The 22,173-nt window shown below is 35.6% G+C and overlaps 1 protein-coding gene across 1 annotated transcript in view; it reads right to left on the bottom strand.

The window, feature by feature from the left end:
* Nucleotides 1-568: 568 nt before the first annotated feature.
* The window catches only part of LRRIQ3 (leucine rich repeats and IQ motif containing 3), a 167,523-nt gene continuing 145,918 nt past the window's right edge, over nt 569-22,173 (bottom strand). Inside the window, exons 7-8 of the mRNA XM_007978288.3 lie at nt 18,275-18,995; nt 569-1,532 (exon numbers count right to left, since the gene is read on the bottom strand). Coding sequence (XP_007976479.3) covers nt 1,376-1,532; nt 18,275-18,995 — 878 coding nt within the window. The 3' untranslated portion in view covers nt 569-1,375. The remainder of the gene's footprint in view (nt 1,533-18,274; nt 18,996-22,173) is intronic.

Here is a 22,173-nt window from a genome sequence, read left to right as displayed (position 1 = left end):
CTTTATTAAAGGTTTACTTTGTGTAAAGTAAATCTCCAAAATATATGTATTATTTCCAAACACAGAACAGAAAACTGGGGTAACACATTAGCTAACTTGCTGTAAGCCTAGGTCTGTCATGCTTTCTACAACCACACAGTATGTCCCTTTGTTCTTTTTGGAGAATAAATAGACATGCCAATATGACTTGCTTATTAGTTATCCTCTAATTATCAGAAACGTGAGAGCTTGTGCCATGGATTTAAAAAGACAGCTATTATTTTATAGAAAATTAGAAAACTTCTATCGTCATTTGTTAGCAGCCCAGCATAGAAGCACAACTATGTAACCACTGTTGTAAAATATGTGATTTTTGGAAATTTACCATAGACATAAAATTAGGGAATTTTTAAAGCAACAGTGTTTTAAAAACTTACGTATATAACCAAGAGTATTAAAGACAAATTTTGAATAGTATTAGCTACATCGTATTTAGTGAACAATGTCATAATTATGGTGAGACACCTATCTTTCTAGATATATGAAATCACTATTGAAAATGGTTGCAAATTTTACAAAGGATTTTTAGGTCTTTTTTAACAGTTTATTTTTCAAATTTTCTACCATTGGTATGTATTAAACAGACTTATGGTTAATATATACCATTTCTGTATATTTTATGATTCAAATATATAATTATATGGGTTCTCTCTTGCTTCTCTCCTCTCTCTTTTCCCTGTCTCCATATATATACCAAACAGGGCAAAGCCATCACAAGTAAATATACAAAAATCTTACAGTCTTCAAGGAAGGTGATAAGAATGTTTAATTTACTTTTCATTGTTCATATTTTCTGAATTTTTATAACAGCATAAATTACTGACAAAATAGTGAAACGGTATTTTAAAAAAGAAATTCAGAAATTGTTTTAACAAAATAAGCAGGATATATAATTAAATATATAAAAGCAGGTAATAAAAGCAGTCAACGTACACAGTGTCTTAATAAAAGTCAGCAGTTGGAGTAGAAATTACTATTCTAAGGTTTCCAGAGACACCTAAATTAGTTTATGAATCGCTGTATTTAGAGAGAATATGAAATGGAATATCAGCAATGTCATTGCAAGATTGTCTACAATAAATAAAATCAGTTTTAATTGTTCCTTGGGCATCCGATCTAAGAAATTTTTCAGAGGTGCTAAGTCAAGTTTATTTAAGTTAAATTATGACCAATAAGAGAAAAATTTTAACTAATCTTTATATGTTTTAGAATATTTATATATAAATCGATCTTGTGATGTAGAGTATTTCTTGCTTTAGAGTATTATTTCAAATTCCTTCAACTAAAAATAATGACTATAATTTAAGATGATCACAGGCCATGACCTGGCATTGATTCATTTTATCAGTCCATTGGGAATTTTAAAGTCTAAATTTGTTTTCACAATTGCTACTTTTGTTTTAGCATCTTGAAGTCTTTCACAGGCTTTTTCAAAGGCAATCATATCCATAACAAATTTTTCTTCACAATGTCTTTTATATATTTCTTGAGACCTAAGAGGAGAAAGAAAGGTAATAGAATGAGATACTTTTCAATACTGAAACCATGGCAATCTATTAGACTGTTAATGATGGTAACTAGATGTCTTCGAAATAGGCATATGCAAGTGAGAAAGACAGAACTCCATTTATATATCTTGGTTATATCATTAAACAATATTCATATTAGTTTAGTATTTATGAGATATCTATAAGCTATAATTAAAAATTCTCACAAACTATGACTTAGCTTTCCAAAGAGGCATCTAAATCACCCTATGTCATCACTTAAAATACATCTATTTAAGCCTCACTAAACCCAAGCTACTTCTTCAACTCTGTTATATGGACTGAATGCATTCCACCAAATTCATATGTCAAAGTCCTAACTCCCAGTGTCTTTGACTGTGACTATTTGGGGATAAGGCCTTTAAGAAGTAGTTAAGGCTAAATGACATTATATGGGTAGGTCCTAATCCAATATAATTAGTGTACTTATAAGAAGAAGAAGCAACAGCAGAGATGTGAGTGTACAGAAGAAAGGCCATGGGGGACACAGGGAAAAGGTGGCCATCTACAAGTCAAGGAGAGAGGGCTCAACAGAAACCACACCTGCTGACACTTTATTCTTGGACTTCCAGTTTCCAGAACTGGGAGAAAATAAATTTCTGTTTAAGCCACGCAACCTGTGATATTTTGTTATGGCAGTCCCAGTAGACTAATACTCTGCCAAACCTGGGAAATGTCACAGGTCTTAGGAGATTTCATTCATTCATCCTTATTTATTGAACAATTATGTATTGTGATGCATGGCACTAAACTTAGATGCTGGAAACATAAATATAACATGATGTAATTACGTGAAGCTTATAAAAAGTTAACAGAAATAAATGCATGTAAATATATAAAAGATATATGGTTCATCATGAAAACATTACGTAACAGGTCAGAGTGAGGAAAAACTTCAGTAGAAACTTGGTAAATATAAACTAGAGAGCAAGGAGGGGAAGACAAGAAAAGTTTAGAGTTAAAATAACCTTTGAACTAAATCTTGGAAGATGTGTGTTTTCCAGTCAGAAAGTGGAAGATAATTTTGTTCAAGTGATTTTTATAGCATGAACACAGTCAAAACAAAGGTAGAGAGGGTAGCACAGCTTGGAATGCTCCAAGAACTGACATCAATCTAATTGTCTGGGTCATACAGTCTGGGAAGCAAATGTAGGCCAGATCATAAAATACTTTATTTATGTGTAGGCATACTCAGAAATCTGAACTTGAGGAGAGAAAGAGAGCATTAAGTCTAAAAAGCCTGCAGCTTATTGATAGTGTGATTTTAGACAACTTATTCATGTTCTATCTCATTTTCTTCATTGTTAAGGAGATAATCTAACACATAGGGTTAGTAAAGGACTAAGTGAGTTGATACATTAAAAATTCTTAGGTGAATGCCTAACATTAAATAATTTATTTCACTGGATGGATAATAATGGCGTTCAACAGAAAGACATATAGGTAGAGCAACAAGATGGGAAGATTAGAGTTCTGACTGGAAATGGTTAGTGTTAAGAGCCTAGTTATTCATGTGGTGATGCCCAGTGTGTTGAATACAGAGAAGTTATAGCTTATAGTTAAGAGTACAGGTAGTAAAGCCATTCTGCTTGGCTCTGGAATGTATTGTTGGTGTGATTTTAGATAGGTTATTTAAGTTCTCTCTGTATCATTTTTTTCCCCATCTTTATAAAGAGGACATTTCAACTTATAGGGTTTAGGAGGAAGTAAATAAACCAACAGTTTTAAAATCCTTAAAGGAGTGCCTGGCATTTAATAATCATTTTAGTAGTAGCTAAAAGTTAGCTACTAGTACTACAAGCCTAGAGATCAGGAGAGTAGTCATGTCTGGACACGTAGCAGAGTAGAAATCATAGCAAAGGGATCTTGCACATGTAATTAAGGGTACTAATTAAGTCAAGAAATGTACTAAAATAGCCCTCCTACAGATAAATTATAAGCTGTGAAGAAAATGTAAGTAAAAGAACTATTTAAAAGACTTAAAAAAAGAGAAATACGAAATAATCAATTATATTATTATATCCATGTATACCAGTGTCAAACAATTGGAAAATAAAATCAAGAAAGTGATTCTACTTACATTGTGACAAGAAAAACATAAAATATTTAGATATAAATGTAATAAAAGATAGGCAAGGCCTATACCTAAAAATAATAAAATTTTGTTGAAAGAAATTTAAAAAGACCTAAATTAATGGAGAGATACATCATCTCAAAGATTAGAAGATAATATTATTATGATGTCAATTTTTCTCAAATAGATCTATAGATTAATAAAATTACAATTAATAATGCCAAGAGCCTCTATGATAGAAATTAGAAATTAACATTTATGTTTGTTTTAAATATATATTAATTTAATTCCAATTTATTTTAAATGTGTTACATTTAAATGTTTTGAATTTATTTAAATTTAAATTTATATGAAAATGCAAAGGTCCTAGGACAACCAATGTAATCTTGGGAAAACAGAACAAAGTTGGAATCTCTATTTTCCATCCCGCTGAACAATTTACCCATAAATGTATTGGCTTATGACAACCACCTTATAATAGCTCATCGTTTCGTTAGGTCAGAAATCCAGGGATATTGTGGCTAGTTGGGTTTTCTGCTTAGGTCTCACAAGGCTGAAATCAAGGTGTCAGCCAGAGCAGTGGTTCTCATTCAGGTCTTGGGGTCCTCATCCAGGATGAGTGGTTGTCAGAATTCATTTTATTATCACTCTTTCCCTGTGCTTTCCTCTATTTTTAAGTCAGCAATATCATGTAAAACCATTCTCATACTTTGAATCTTATGTTCTGTCTTGTCTCTGTATTTGACAGTCTCATGTGATACACTGGGCCCATCTGGATAATCCAGAATAATCTCCATATGTTAAGGTTAATTAAGCAATATCCTTAATTACATATGTAAAGTCCCTTTACCAACACATTCTCAGGTGTGCTATCTCATCATATTCATAGTCCTGAGAACCAAGCAGGGCATGATATCTATCTTCTTGGTAGCCATAATTCTGACTAGCACAGCAGACTTACATTACTTGATTTTAAAGATTATAAGAATTATAAGAGGAGAGATTATTAACTTTTAATAGGAAAATGAAACCTAATCATGAGACAACAGAAAAGGAAACTGCGGTAAGTATAACATATATAGAATTTTATAAATATGGATATAGGAAGTTGAATGAATTAAAGCTTGAAGTCCTAAAATTTCTTTAGGAAATAGATAAAATATATTGTTGAGAAGGAGAGGCCATAAGTGGTGTTTGAATAGAAAGCTGTATTGTTGGTGAAGATTTTAAATGGCTCTTGTAGGTAATAGGAGAAAGAGTAAGCAACTGTGGGAGCAGCTCAAGTTGGAGACCATAAAATTAATATTGGCATAAATCTATGGGGCATTGATTTCTTCTAGACATTTATATCTGAATACAGGAAATGAAGATAGATAGTTGAACTGTTCCAAGGTAAGGGTTGTAAGGAACATTTTAGCATAATCGAGGCAATGAAATGAAATAACTTTAGAGATACTGGAGAGAATGAACAAAACAACAATTGAATTAAAGAACCCCGGAGCCTACACTAGAAATGAAAATAAAAGTGTATAAAGGAGGTTATTTGAAGGACGGGTGTCACCATATATTTGAAGGATATGTGTGGTGGAAGTTAAGGAAGAAAGGAGTTGAAAAGATAAATTTTAGTTATAAATAAATATATAGGAGTTGAAGATTTACGAAGTGGGGCAGTTCCAAGTGATAAGAGGGTCTTTATATGTGTCTATGGAAATCAGTTTATTAACGTCAGGTAGGATAAAGATTGACAGCGTCCAAAAATGCCGATATTAGGTAATTGGGAATGTTTTCTTTTGAATTTGGAAGTTAACAATGATTATGGCAGAAATTGGATGGGGAGAAAAAGCTTCATAAATCAAAAATGATGTAAAGACCACAGTAAATTATGACGGTAGTATGGGAGATCAATTGATGACCAAATAAGGACAAGTTGAAGATGATGTAATTGGATAACCACTTTATTTTCTAGCTCTTCCATGCTAAGTGATACCCTACTTCAAAATGGACACCCAGCTGTTCTGGCTTGAACAGTATCATCACTTTCTCAGAGTATAGACATGAATATCTTAGAAAATCCGTGACTAGCTTTTATCTGATACATAGATTCTTCCATTTCAAAGTTTATCTTTAATTAACGCTTAAATACTCCTGTGGGTATTTTATTAACTTTCTAAATCAGAGCTTTATGGTTCCCCTTTTTTTCTTTTACTCTTTCTTATTCCACAAAGCAGGATTAGGGAGCTACATTCTCAGTAATGACTTCACTAGTTATTGAAATTTATCAGAATGCTTTTAGGTCAAGAGAATAAAGAATCATCAGCCAAAACAGTATCAGAACTGAAAAACTTCAGAAGTCTCCAGTTAGATTTCACTTTTTGATCACAGTTTCTTTCTGTATATTTATACCTAATCTTTATTTGAAAATATTTAGAGTTAGACTCAAAGATGCCTGTTGGGACATACTACTCACAAACATTGCCGTATTCATATGTGCTCTACAGGTTAATACTTTTGCAGTAGCTTAGGAGAGAAGATAATTCAGTTAACATACATTAGGATGCTTGTTTGAGTCTGTATTCTTTAAAAATTAATTATGGCCAGACATTCAATTTACTGTGAAAAAACTAAGCTGATTAAACTAGATTGATTTGCACTAGATTTGTATATCAATACATCACACTAGCCTTCATTTCTTTTCCAAATACTTTTTTATTATACTAATAAATACTTATTTTAGTCATAAAAAAAATTTCCAAAGCACACACAGACACACACACACACACACCACACAAAGTGTACACTAAAGAAAATGATTTTAAATTTGGAGGGGGAAATACATAATATTTTTCATATGTAATAAAGTATTACATAAAACACAGCAGTAAATAGCTTAAATTGCTTATAAGTAGGAAAAGGCAAATGCTTTTTCTTATTTGAAACTCCTTTCCAGCACAGGCTTTTAAAAATGATGCTATTTAAAAATTTAAATAAAATAAGCAGTTCTGAAGATCTCTAAGTGTTTCTATACAAGCCTTAAAGACGTATATACATAATTTGGCCATTTGAAATACCACTAGGATAAAACTGTGGCTGATCAACTTCAATCTAATATCAGAAAAAAAATGTGTGAAAAACTTTGAAAAGGTAAAATAAAATTACTAGGAGTCCTGGCTAGTACACTTTTCAGAACTATCTGTGCCTTTCAATCTCCTTGAACAATTTTACAACTCTAAGAAAAACTATGAGCAATCCAAATGATTCTTGTTTATAGAGATATAAACAATTGTGTTCAGCTAAGTTACGTTTGATTATTGCCCAGTGAATATTGACTAGTTTTGCACCTATCTGTGAATTTAGTTTAGCATTTTTGATTGCCAGTATCGATATAGACATAGGAGTAGATATAAATATAGACATAGATATAAAATAGATACATATATAGAGAAATGTTCTTTGAATTCTTGTAACTGATTTATTCTTTAATGAGTTAAATAGTATCTTTGGCATGTGCTCATTTTATATTTATAAAGGGCATAGTTTTATGTTCTTAAAAATGTTCCTTGGCAATTAACAAAATTTAAATTTACTAACTGTAGGTTAAAATATTTTGTCAACAAAGCTCCTACTTTACCAAATTTGGTTTAAAATTTTAAAACTTTCACCATAAAACAATTTCTAATTTTTGCAATTGTTTGAGAAAACTTTGTCCAAAGTGTGTCCTAAGAATTATTTTCTGAGATAGTTCTTGAAAGGGAAGTTTTATGGTAAAATACATGTATAAAATGCAATATATCTTTCTGGTAGGAATCCTAATGGTTTTTACTGCACAACTGTCTACTAAGACTTAGAGACTTTTTTAAATCAAGTTGATGTTTCTCAAGCAATCACACCTTCAACTATTCTTCATAAACCTTCTGCTATAGGTACAGGAATATTCACAATCTCCTTGATCTCTCCTAGCTTTACCTATTTGAACTTTCTAACTTTGCTTATCCTCTTCTCCTTGCCTCACCTCTCTACTATAATGGTCTCCCTTCATCTCTCTGCTTTTCCAATTTGAATCAACAATTGTACTTCTCCCACTTCTATTTTTTATAACAATTGAAATGTATGCCTATGTTTGCCACTGGATGGTGAGTTCTTAGAGGATCAAGAATATCTTATTCATCTTTGTATGGCAGGGCAAGGGATAATTTAAGTGAAGTAACACTGTGGTTTAGTTAAGCCTTCTCTTTGAAGGTTTTGATTTTGCAGTAGCAAAAAATGCTGCCCCCAAATATGGCACATTGGCACACTATGTATTTTAAGCTGAAGGAAACTGAGAAACTTGTAGAAGCAGAAAGATTGCTCTGAACTCCTGCCTCCTCTCTTTTAAACACTGTGACAAGTGCCATGCTTTAAACCAGGAAGGAAGGAATATTACACAGAAAGGCCAAGAAGAATCTAAACAAACAGGCCATGCTTGGTACACCTCATCCCCAGTTCATTACCATTAGGTCATACCCTTTTTTTTTTTGTTCCAATCATACTTCTACAAAATTGTCTATTCTTCATCAAACCTAGGCATAAAAATACTTTTCCCTGGGTCTTCATTTTAGAAAGCTTCTAGGTCACATAACATTTCGATGAAATAAATTTGTTATGCCTTTTTCTTGCTAATCTGTCTTTGTTATAGAAGTGTCGGCCATAAACCTATTTATGTACCTGAAATTTTAATTGTCTATTCATATTGTTTGTGTTATTGCTGATATTATTATGTAATTCTGTTAATCTCATTGCTTTTTGCTGTATTTCCCACCTCAATTTTCAGTTTCTTGGGCCAAATGATCTTTATGTGCCTACATCACCTGTAAGATAACTCTTCAAGAGCTAGAAATGAATTACTACTTGAATTATTTGAATTGAAGGTAAATACTACTTAGTAGAAGCACCAATGATCACAGAGGGACAGAAAAAAATGTGCAGGACAAATTTACTGCCATGAATTAAACACTTGTACTAAGAAGTTTAGGTAGTCTAATGATTAGTGAAGCTACTTTCGTAACTTGGTTAATTACATTTTTACTCTACGCTTAATATTATTCTGATTATTTATCTTCATTGTAAAAGCATTTAGAAAAAATATGCATTGCTTCTTATTCTAAATGACTTACGTATTAAGCACAAATACATAAAAAACACTCTCTTCTCAGTGGTTGTTATATGACTTAAATGAGTTTATATACAACCATTACTAATTGGGGTTCTCACCTATTTACCTCAACAAATATGTGTTGAATAGATTTATTAACTAGGTACTATACTGAGCACTGAAATAGAAAGATGGAGCGAATAATACAAAGACTTGATTATTTTCTTGAGGGGATGGGGCCAAAATGGCTGACTAGAAGCAGCAGTGATTGGAGGCTGTCATCGAAAAGAACCATAACCACCTGTGAATCCTGCACAGGCAACTGAGGTATGCAGGTTCTTCATCAAAACTGACTAGGGCCAGGTGAGGTGGCTCACACCTGTAATCCCAGCAATTTGGGAGGCTGAAGGGGGCAGATCACCTGAGGTCAGGAGTTTGACACCAGACTGGTAAACATGGTGAAACCCTGTCTCTACTAAAAATACAAAAGAGATCTGGGTGTGATGGTGGACACCTGTAATCCCACCTACTCAGGAGGCTGAGGCAGGAGAATCATTTGGGAGGCGGAGATTGCAGTGAGCCAAGATCGTGCCGTTGCACTCCAGCTTACACAACAAGAGTGAAACTCTGTCTCAAAAAAAACAAAACAAAACAAAACAAAACTGATTAGGCAGCTGGTGTGACCCATGGAGAGGAAGGAAGAGCAGTGTGGTGTGGTGGCCCACCTAAGAGCCACACAGGGCAGGGGAGCCCCCACGCCCCAGGCAAGGGAGGTGGTGAGTGTGCTACCCAGCCTAGTAAACTGTGCTTTTTCCATGGAAATGTTCAACCCAGGCACTGGAGGATCCCACTTGTGACCCCATGCCAACCTGCAGCAGAACCCGTGCAGATTCTCAACAGTCACTTAACTAGAATCTGCTTAAGTCTCCCATGGAAGCGGCAACCAGCACCACAGCTTCTGCTGCCTACTGTCTAAGCCGCCTGAGGTCCTTAGGGGAGAGGCACTAGCCAGCACTGGGACTGATAGCTGCCTAACACATTAAACTCCCAGGGCGGGTGTAAGGCAGCTCTATAGCTCCAGGATATGCTTTTCCCCTGATGCAGCCAGGAAGGCTGGATGGCTTGGTCCCAAGAAGTATTCCCCACAGCCCAACACATCAGCTGTGGCAGACTGCAGCCAGAATGCCTCTTCAGGCCTAACCCATCCCTTCTCACTGGGTGGGGCCTCCCTGCAGGAACTCCAACAACTCCAGTCAGGGGCTCAGGGACAGAAGTCTGATCTCCCTGGGCCCAAGCCCCTAGGGAGAGGGGTTGCCACAGTCTCTGCAGACCAGCAGACTTGGCCTTTCCTCTTGCTAGTTCTGAGGAATCTGGGCAGCCTAGACAAATGGGTTTCCCCCCAGCAAAACACATTTTTCACCAATGGATGGTCAAAGTGCTTTGTTAAACAGGTCCTGCTCCCTGTGCCACCCAACTGGGTGAGACTCTTAAACAGGGATTGTCAGACACCGTATACAGGAGCATTCCCCCTGACATCAGGTAGGTGCCTCTTGAGGTCAGAGATCCCAGAAGAAGCAGGCACCCATTTTTGCTGTTCTCCAACCTCCTCAAGTGACATCTCCAGGCGCAGGAGTGAACCAGATGAATAGGGCTTGAAGCGAACCTCCGGCAAACCTCAGCAGCCCTACAGAAGAGGGATCTGACCATTGAAATAAAACAATCAAACAGAAAACAACAACAGCATCAGCAAAAAAGAAGTCCCAACAAAACCCCCATCTAAGGGTCAGCAGCCTCAAACATCAAAACTAGACATACTCATGAAGATGAGAAAGAATCAGTGAAAAAATGCTGAAAACCCAAAAGGCCAGAGTTCCTCCTCTCCTGCAAATGATCACAATGCCTCTCCAGCAAGAGTGCAGAACTGGGCAGAGGATGAGATGGACAGATTGAAAGAAGTAGGCTTCAGAAGGTGGGTAATAATAAACACCATTAAGCTAAAGAAGCATGTGCTAAGGTTCTTAACAAAGAAGCTAAGAACCTTGATAAAAGGTTAGAGAAGGTAATAACTAGAATAACCAGTTTAGAGAGGAACATAAATGACCTGATGGAGCTAAAAACATAGCACGATGGACATTTGAGTTGATTCCAAGTCTTTGCTATTGTGAATAGTGCCGCAATAAACATACGTGTGCATGTGTCTTTATAGCAGCATGATTTATAATCCTTTGGGTATATACCCAGTAATGGGATGGCTGGGTCATATGGTACTTCTAGTTCTAGATCCTTGAGGAGTCGCCATACTGTTTTCCATAATGGTTGAACTAGTTTACAATCTCACCAACAATGTAAAAGTGTTCCTATTTCTCCACATCCTCTCCAGCACCTGTTGTTTCCTGACTTTTTAATGATTGCCATTCTAACTGGTGTGAGGTGGTAGCTCATTGTACACCATGGAATACTATGCAGCCATAAAAAAGGATGAGTTTGTGTCCTTTGTAGGGACACGGATGCAGCTGGAAACCATCATTCTCAGCAAACTATCGCAAGAACAGAAAACCAAACACCGCATGTTCTCACTCATAGGTAGGAACTGAACAATGAGATCACTTGGACTCGGGAAGGGGAACATCACACACTGGGGCCTATCACGGGGAGGGGGGAGGGGGGAGGGATTGCATTGGGAGTTATACCTGATGAAATGACAAGTTGATGGGTGCTGACGAGTTGATGGGTGCAGCACACCAACATGGCACAAATATACATATGTAACAAACCTGCACGTTATGCACATGTACCCTAGAACTTAAAGTATAATTAAAAAAAAAAAAAAAACCAAAAACATAGCACGAGAACTTAGTGAAGCACACGCAAGTATCAAGAGGTGAATCGACTAAGTAGAACAAAGGATATCAGAGTTTGAAGACTACCTTGCTGAAATAAGTCATGAAGACAAGATTAGAGAAAACAGAATGAAAAGGAATGAACAAAATCTCTGAGAAATATGGGACTAAGTAAAAACAAAAAACAAAAAGCAAAAAACAAACCTATGACTGATTGGAGTACCTGAAGGAGATGGGGAGAAGGGAACCAAGCTGGAAAACACATGTCAGGATACTATCCAGGAGAACTTCCCCAACCTAGCAAGAAAAGCCAACATTCAAATTCAGGAAATACATAGAACACCACTAAGATACTCCATGAGAAGATCAACCCCAAGACACATAATCATCAGATTCTCCAAGTTTGAAATGAAGGAAAAACTGTTATGGGCACCAAGAGAGAAAGGCCAGGTCATCTACAAAGGGAAGCACATCAGACTAACAGCAGACCACTCAGCAGAAACCCTACAAGCCAGAAGAGAGTGCATGTCAATATTCATCATTCTAAAGGAAAAGAATTTTCAACCCCAGAATTTCATATTCAGCCAAACTAAGCTTCATAAGTGAAGGTAAAATAAAATCCTTTCCAGACAAGCAAATGCTGAGGGATTTCAGCATCACCAGGCCTGCCTTGCAAGAGCTCCTGAAGGAAGCACTAAATATGGAAAGGAAAAACCAGTACCAGCCACTGCAAAAACACACCAATATATAATGACCAATGACACTGTGAAGAAACTGTACCAACTAGTGTGCAAAATAACCAGATAGCATCATGATGACAGGATCAAATTCATACATAACAATGTTAATCTCAAATGTAAATGGGCTAAATGCCCCAATTAAAAGACACAGACTGGCAAATTGGATAAAGAGTCAAGACCCATTGGTGTGTTGTATTCAGGAGACCCATCTCATGTGCAAAGACACACACAGGCTCAAAATAAAGGAATGAAGGTATATTTGCCAAGCAAATGGAAAGCCAAAAAAAAAAAAAAAAAAAAGAAAAAGAAAAAAAAGAAGCAAGGGTTGCAATCCTAGTCTCTGACGAAACAGACTTTAAACCAACAAAAATCAAAAGACAAAGAAGGGCATTACATAATGGTAAAGAGATCAATGCAACAAGAAGAGCTAACTCTCCTAAATATGTATGAACCCAATATAGGAGCACCCAGATTCATAAAGCAAGTTATTAGAGACTTACCAAGAGACATAGTCTCCCACACAATAATAGTGGGAGACTTTAATACCCTAATGTCAATATTAGACTGATTAATGAGACTTAAAATTAACAAGGATATTCAGGACTTGAACACAGCTCTGGATCAAGTGACCTAACAGACATCTACAGAACACTCTATACCAAATCAACAGAATATACATTCCTCTCAGTGCCACATTGCACTTATTCTAAAACTGACCACATAATTGGAAGTAAAACCATCCTCAGCAAACGCAAAAGAACTGAAATCATAACGAACAGTCTCTCACACCACAGTGCAATCAAATCAGAGTGCAGGATTAAGAAACTCACTCAAATCCGCACAATTACATGGAAATTGAACAACATGCTCCTGAATGACTCCTGAGTAAATAATGAAATTAAAGCAGAAATGAATAAGTTATCTGAAACCAGCGAGAATAAAGAGAAAACATACCTGAATCTCTGTGACACAGTGGAAGCACTATTAAGAGGGAAATTCATAGCACTAAATATCTACATCAGAAAGCTGGAGAAAGATCACAAAATGACACCCTAACATCAGAATTAAAAGAGCTAGAGGCCAGATGTGGTGGCTCATGCCTGTAATCCCAGCACTTTGGGAGGCCAAGGTGGGTGGATCACTTGAGGTCAGGAGTTCAAAACCAGCCAGAATTAGATGGTGAAACCTCATGTCTACTGAAAATACAAAAAATCAGCCAGGCATGGTGGTGCAAGCCTATAATCCTAGCTACTTGGGAGGCTGAGGCAGGAGAATTGCTTGAACCTGGGAGGCAGAGGTTGCAGTGAGTCAAGATCATGCCATTGCACTCCAGCCTGGGCTATGAGAGTGAAAATCCATTTCATAAAAAAGGGTGGGGGGGAGCAGAGAAGCAAGAGCAAACAAATCCAAAAGCTACCAGAAGACAAGAAATAACTCAGATCAGCACAGAACTGAAGGAGACAAAGACATGAAAAACCCTCCAAAAAATCTAGGAATCCACGAGCTGTTTTTTTGAAAAAATTAACAAAATAGATAGATCATTAGCTAGACTAATAAAGAAGAAAAGAGAGAAGAATCAAATAGACACAACAAAAAATGATAAAGGGAATATCACTACTGATCCCACAGAAATACAAAGTATAATAAGAGAATACTATAAATAACTTTACAAAATAAATGAGAAAATCTAGAGGAAATGGAAAAATTCCTGGACACATACACCTCACAAGACAACCAGGAAGAAGCTGAAATCCTGAATAGACCAATAATAAATTCTGAAATTGAAGCAGTAATTAATAGCCTACCAACCAAAAAAAAGCACAGGACCAGATAGATTCACAACACAATTCTACCAGAGGTACAAAAAGGAGCTGGTATTATTGATTCTGAAAGTATTCCAAACAATAGAAAAAGAGGGAATCCTCCCTAACTCATTTTACGAGGCAAGCATCATCCTGATACCAAAACCTGGCAGAGATGCAACAACAACAAAAAAATTTCAGGCCAATATCCCTGATGAACATAAATGTGAAAATCCTCAATAAAATATTGGCAAGCTGAATCCAGCAGCACATCAAAATGCTTGTCCACAATGATCAAGTTGGCTTCATCTTTGGGATGCAAGGCTGGTTCAACATATGCAAATCAATAAATGTAATCCATCACATAAACAGAACCAATGACAAAAGCCACATGATTATCCCAATAGATGCAGAGAAGGCCTTCAATAAAATTCAACATCCATTCATGTTAAAAACTCAATAAAATTAGGTATTGATGGAACATATCTCAAAATAATAAGAGCTATTTATGACAAACCCATGACCAATATCAAACTGAATGGGCAAAAGCTGGAAGCATTCCTTTGAAAATGGGCACAAGACAAGGATGCCCTCTCTCACCACTCCTATTCAACATGGTATTGGAAATTCTGGCCAGGGCAGTCAGGCAAGAGGAAGAAATAAAATGTATTCAGATAGGAAGAGAGGAAGTCAAATTGTGTCTGTTTGCAGATGACATGATTCTATCTTTAGAAAACCCAATTGTCTCAGCCCACAAACTCCTTAAGCTGATAAGCAACTTCAGCAAAGTCTCAGGATACAAAATCAATGTGCAAAAATCACAAGCACTCCTATACACCAACAACAGACAAGCAGAGAGCCAAATCATGAATGAACTCCCATTCACAATTGTTAAAAAGAGAATAAAATATCTAGGAATACAGCTAACAAAGGATGTGAAGGACCTCTTCAAGGAGAACTACAAACTACTGCTCAAGGAAATAAGAGAGGACACAAACAAATGGAAAAACATTCCATCCTCGTGGATAGGAAGACTCAAGATCATGAAAATAGCCATACTGCCCAAAGTTATTTATAGATTCAATACTTTTCCATCAAACTACCATTGACATTCTTCACAGAATTAGAAAAAACTACTTTAAATTTCATATGGAACCAAAAAAGAGCCCATACAGCCAAGACAAACCTAAGCAAAAAGAACAAACCTAGAGGCACAACGCTACCTGACTTCAAACTATACTACAAGGCTACAGTAATTAAAACAGCAGGGTACTAGTAACAAAACAGATATGTAGACCAATGGAACAGAATAGAGATCTCAAAAATAACACCACACATCTACAACCATCTGATCTTCAACAAACCTGACAAAAACAAGCAATGGGGAAAAGATTCCCTATTCAATAAATAGTGCTGGGAAAACTGGCTAGCCATATGCAGAAAACTAAAACTGGACCCCTTTCTTATGTCTTATACAAAAATTAACTCAATATGGATTAAAAACTGAAATGTAAAACTCAGAAACATAAACACCATAGAAGAAAACCTAGGCAATACCATTCAGGATATGGGCATGGGCGAAGACTTCGTAACTAAAACACCAAAAGTAATGACAACAAAAGCCAACAATGACAAATGGGATCTAATTAAGCTAAGGAGCTTCTGTACAGCAAAATAAACTATCATCAGGAAGAATAGCCAATCTACAGAAGGGGAGAAAATTTTTGCAATCTATCCATATGACAAAGGGCTAATATCCAGAATCTACAAAGAATGTAAAAAAATTTACAAGAAAAAAAAAAAAACATCAAAAAGTGGGCAAAGGATATGAACAGACACTTCCAAAAGAACACATTTATGTGGCCAACAAACATATGAAAAAAGCTCAACAACACTGATCATTATAGAAATACAAATCAAATCCACAATGAGATAGCATCTCACACCAGTCAGAATGGCGATTACTAAAAAAGTCAAGGAACAATAGATGCTGGTGAGGCTGTGGAGAAATAGGAATGTTTTTACACTGTTGATAGGAATGTAAATTAATTCAACCATTGTGGAAGATAGGGTGGTGATTCCTCAAGTATCTGGACCCAGAAATACCATTTAACCCAGCAATCCCATTACTAGGTATATAACCAAAGGAATAGAGATCATTCTACTATAAAAACACATGCACACGTATATTTATTGCAGCACTATTTACAATAGCAAAGCCATGGAACCAACCCAAATGCCCATCAGTGATAGACTGGATTAAGAAAATGTGGTATATATATGCCATGGAATACTATGCAGTCATAAAAAGGAATGAGATCATGTCCTTTGCAGGGACATGGATGAAGCTGGAAGTCATCAACCTCAGCAAACTAACACAGGAAAAGAAGATCAAATACTGCATGTTCTCACTCATAAGTGGGAATTGAACAACAAGAAAACATGTCCATAGGGAGGGAAACAGCACACACTGGGGCTGTCGGGGGATTGGGGGTGAGGGAGGAGAGGATATTAAGACAAATAGCTAATGCATGCAGGGATTAAAACCTAGATGACGGGTTGATAGGTGCAGCAAACCACCATGGCACACGTGTACCTATGTAACAAACTTATGCATTCTACACTTATATCCAGGAATTTAAAGTAAAATAAATAAAAAATAAAGAATTTTTTTAAAAAAAAGACTTCACAACCCAACCATGCAACCATGATAAAAGCTCTCTGGTTATAACTGGTAACATTGAGATTCCAATAAAGTGTATAAAATCACCACAAAATTAAAGAGACTAATTCAGACTGGAGGAGCAGTTGATAAGACATTAAAAGTGAAAATGTCATTGAGTTGGTTGCTAAAAGATGGGTAATAAAAGGATAAATTTTACCAGTGGATGTGCAGTTCATGCATTCTTTTATTTTTTTATTTTATTTTTTTTTTACAACAACCACTATTTATGTTTTGCAGAGCTTGACCTTATGCAAAGCACTTTAGATACATTAGGAAATTTTATCCTCCGTGGTAAATCACATTATGTCCATAATACAGATGAGGTGAGTGAAGCATATGATGAGGGCAAGAAGGTACGAAACAAGGTCACACACAGTCAAGAATCAGCCACTTGTGAGGCACTTCCCTGGAGAAAAGAGTGTCTTTTTCTTCACATGTAGGCACTACCTTCTCAGCAATTAGAATACAGCAAAGCATTCTGATTTGCACAATAACATAGACGCTTTTGTTGCATAATAATATCTAGACAATATTAACATTGTGAGCTTGTAGTGCTCTTGAGGAGTATATATTTGAGTAAAAAGGGGATAACATCAGTAAAGTCATAGGAATAAGAGAGTATAAAGTTGGATAGGGAGTAGAGAATAGTCTGTTTAGAGCAGAGTGCTGCTAGAGGGAGAAGGGAGGAAGTTATAGCAGAAAATTTAGCGTGAGATAAGTCTAGACTAGAAAGAACAGAGCACGTTGTCTGAAATGCCATTTAGAGCAAATTCAGTTTTGTTCCTTGAACAACTGCAAGCTATTAATATATTTAAATAGGAAGTGATATGATCAGAAATTTATTTTAAAGACAGTTGAGGTTTGTAGGCCAGAGAAAAGACTTGGGTTGAAGAAAAGATGAAGAATAGGAATGAAGATCTTGGGTGGAAGAATAACGTGAATTCTTAGAGAGATTATGAGAGCCTAAGTTAGAATAGGAGGAGTCGTATTGAAAAAGAAGGAACCTTTTGAGAATCCTTTTAGAAGTAAAGTGAGTAGAAAAACATTAGATATTGGCAATGAAGACTGTTGCAAAAGACTGAGGTTGATAGCACTGGTCAAGAGGCTGATGACGATGTCATCTGTGATAATAAGAACAACTTGTAACTAAGAGGTAGATAGATTTTGTTGCACAGGTGGAGAGATGGGGAAAGACAGAGTTATTTTATTGCCTTATCTTTGGTAATATATTAGTACATTATTTGTTCTTCGTTTCAGTTTTTCAAAGTAGAATGTACTATGTTATAAACAAAATACTAATTATTAGATCTTAAAATTTAGTATGTAATATTCACATGTAATTGATTTAAATGCTTCTATTACACCTAAATTGTACCTACCTAACTTTTTTCATTTCTTTAAGTAAATTCTTTCCATATTTTTCTGCTTTTAGTTTTTGTTTAACAATCAGGCTTTTCTCTTTTAGGTCAGCCTCATTCTTCTTCAGTCTGTCAATTTTAAGTAGTCCTCTGGTCAAAAGAGTGCGCTCATTATTTAAATTTTGAACTAATAAACGCTCTGCAGCCTTTTGGGATTTTTCTTTTAGAAACAGAGCTCTTCTCTCTCTAGCTTTTTCAAGGTAGTTGAATCTGTTTTGCCAAACTTGTCGTAAACCGTTCTGAATTATCTCTTTATTTTCTTCAATTAGTTTTTGTGTAGCATATTTTTTCTGATCCAAATGTTCATTAACAGTTACTCTAACTCTTTCACGAGCAATTTGTGCCATGGCTACAGCTCTTACTTTTTCTTTATGGCATTCCTGCTTCTTTTTTTCTGTGTAATATTTGTCAATATCACTAAATGTTTGGAGTTTCATACCAGCTCTTTGTGTTGCAAAAAACTCTTTCATACTCCTCTCCAATCGTATGTCTTTTTTAGTGATTTGCTTTGGATGAGTAGCAAAGATTGGCTGAGGATATGCAGGAAAAAAATCTTGTTTATTCTCTTTCAATACTGCAATATTCTTCAATGAAACGGAAGTACATATGGGTTGTTTGAAAACTGATATCCTAAAACTGGTATCCAATTTTTCATCCACAATTTCATCTTTAGACTCCTGACCTACATCAAACAAAAGACAAATATTATACATTATACCAGAGCTAAGCACATTTTATTTTCTGTTCAAATATATCAATAAAGTTGATAAGAACCTGTTATTTACTTTACTAAGAGGAATTTTTCCCAAGTATGTTTTCAACTTGTGATTTAATAGTAACTTTGGAGAAGAAAATTACTATTAAAATATTTTCACATAGAAATGCATGGAATCTAATTCTTATATTTTCTGTATTATCTTCCACAATTGCTTAACTTGCACTGACTCAATAGCAGCACCTTATCACATACTTAGTACTACTTAATGACACAAATTATTTTTTTCATATAGTTTGCTAAAAGAAACAAAGTTTAAGCAAAGAACAATTCATGAACGGGGTAGCACCGAGAACCAGTGAAATTTTAGAAAACTCTGCTTAATAAATGAGCAGGGAGTATTTATAGATAGAAAATGGAAGAAATATAGAAATACCTTGATTGGTTATGGTTCAATTTTACCTTATTTGGACATAATAATATCAATTGGTGGCCTGTGATTGGCTGAAGCTTGGCTGCTGTGATTGGCTATGACTTAAGTTATCTTTTACAAAAATACACCCCTAAGTTAGGCTTTCAATTTGTTTACATACTAAGTTAGGTTGCAATTAATTCAGTATGTAAGGAATCAAGGAACAGAGGCAGCCTTAGGCCACATTTAACAAGTTATTATTATGTCATATTTGCAAGGGGCATTGTAATCCATTTTACCTTATCTTTCTTAACTCTGGTGGAAAATAATAGCAGCCATCAATTGTTTTTCGCTTTTTTGGACAGATAAAAATACTAAAACTCTTAACTTCCTTTGTTTTCCTTTGTGTGACCATGGGCTAAGTCCTTTTTAATGGAGTGTGAACACAATTGCTATGTGTCATTTCTTGTCCAAGGGATTGTTTTAAGAAACAATGTGCACTTTCTTTCCACTATGTAGAGATGAGAATGAAACCCCAAAGATGGTGGAACCATAAGATAGACACCACCTGCCTGCCTGAATCACTTGTTGAAAAAACTACTCACGGACCAGAATCATCCAAGTTTGTCACTCATGGAGCCAGAAATCAAAAGTAATTATGTTTTAGTCAATATATATTTCTGGGTATATTTGTTACTATACTCAACCTAATTAATACAATAAATTGAACCACATTGCTGTTTGCATATTTACATTTTGACAAACCTATTAATAAATTCAGAATCAGGTGATGAATACAAGTATAAAAGTTATGCTTGTTAATTTAGGAGAAAAATATGTTTCCTGATTTCTTCCACTTATTAAAATTACATTCCTGCTAACTCTAGTCTACAAGGGTTTGATCTTCCCTAGAAAATTACCTTGTCTTTATGTGTAAAAATGTCAAATATAATGCTGGTAGTTTTATGGAAGTTAAAGGAACTATGAAGAAGGGCAGGGCTTGTGGTCTAGACAGACAGTAGAAAATAATTGAATAGGCAAGATTTTCATGAAAGGCTACAGGAGTATCAACATTGGAAAAGTAAGCAAATTCTATGGCAAAGTAGGAAATCAAGTCCAGCAAAAAGGCAGTCCATCAGAATACAAAGCCAAAGTGTCCAGAAATAAACACTAAATGTGTGTGTCCAAAGCAAGACATGGGGGACCCAAAGAGTCAAAAGCCAGAGTCTCTCATTAGTTGGTTGAACATTGTCCCATTAACACTTTAAAAAGTCTCCTAATTTCTTTCTCTGTTTTCAGAATCTCTGTTTCAAGAAATCACTCACTGCCATAATATTTATCTTTCTTAAATAGGGTTCTAACAACATTGTACCTTACACAGAACAAAGGAAGACAAAATCTTTACGGTTTTCCACCCATAGACCAAAGAATAGTTTCCACTTTTAGCCTAGGATTATATAATACCAGAAAAGAGCGACTTATTTTTTCCCAACACATGCATCATATTTTATCATCATTGAGCCGTTGTTTCTACTATTTTATGTTTTGTTCAGTATGCTGTTTTTCTTATCTATCTCTGTTCATATTCTATGCATTCTTCCATGGCTTTCCACATGTCATATTTTCCTTATTGCTTAAAAAAATTGATATGTTTTAAACTATCACATATATTTTTCCTGATAGAATTACTCATATACACTTATATTAAAGCTCTATGTAGTAGTTTTTAGCTATAGGATTGAACTTGATACAAACTTCTTAGGAGTAAGGATCTACTCCTTCGGTCTCTGGTGCCACATTCCTAGCCCCTAGCCTACTATTTTGCACACTATGGTTTGTGAGGCAGTGTAGTTTAGATGTGTGTCTCCTCCAAATCTCATGTTGAAATGCAATCCCCAAAGTTGAATATTGGGCCTGGTGAGAGGTGTTTGGGTCATGGGGAAGATCCCTCATGAATGGCTAGGTGACCCCTCATGATAACAAGAGAGTTCCTGTTAATAGCAGTTCACATGAGAGCTAGTTGTTTAAAAAAGCTGGGCACCTCTGTCTTCATGTGATATGCCAGCTCCCACTTCACCTTCTGCCATAATATTAAGGGAAATTTATAGCACTAAATGACCACAGGTGAAAGCAAAAAGATCTAAAATTGACACCGTAATATCACAATTAAAAGAACTGGAGAAGAAAGGGCAAACAAATTCAAAAGCTAGCAGAAGACAAGAAATAACTAAGATCAGAGCTGAAGAGAAGCAGACAGAGACACAAAACTCTTCAAACAAATCAATGAATCCAGGAGCGGTTTTTTTTTTTTTTTTTTTGAAAACATCAACAAAATAGATAGACCACTAGCCAGACTAATAAAGAAGAAAAAAGAGGAGAGTCAAATAGATGTAGTAAAAAATGATAAAGGGGTTATCACCACCAATCCCACAGAAATACAAACTATCATCAGAGAATACTATAAACACCTCTACGCAACTAAACTAGAAAATCTAGAAGAAATGGATAAATTCCTGGACATATACACTCTCCCAAGACTAAACCAGAAAGAATTTGAATCCCTGAATAGACCAATAACTAGTTCTGAAATTGAGGCAGTAATTAATAGCCCACCAACCAAAAAAAGTCCAAGACCAGACGGATTCACAGCCAAATTCTACCAGAGGTACAAAGAGGAGCTGGTACCATCCCTTCTGAAACTATTTCAAATAATAGAAAATAGGGAATCCTCCC

The sequence above is a fragment of the Chlorocebus sabaeus genome, chromosome 20 (assembly GCF_047675955.1).
Source record: "Chlorocebus sabaeus isolate Y175 chromosome 20, mChlSab1.0.hap1, whole genome shotgun sequence".
NCBI lineage: Eukaryota > Metazoa > Chordata > Mammalia > Primates > Cercopithecidae > Chlorocebus > Chlorocebus sabaeus.
The sequence above is the reverse complement of the archived record's forward strand: the minus strand, read 5'-3'. Positions and strand labels throughout refer to the sequence as shown.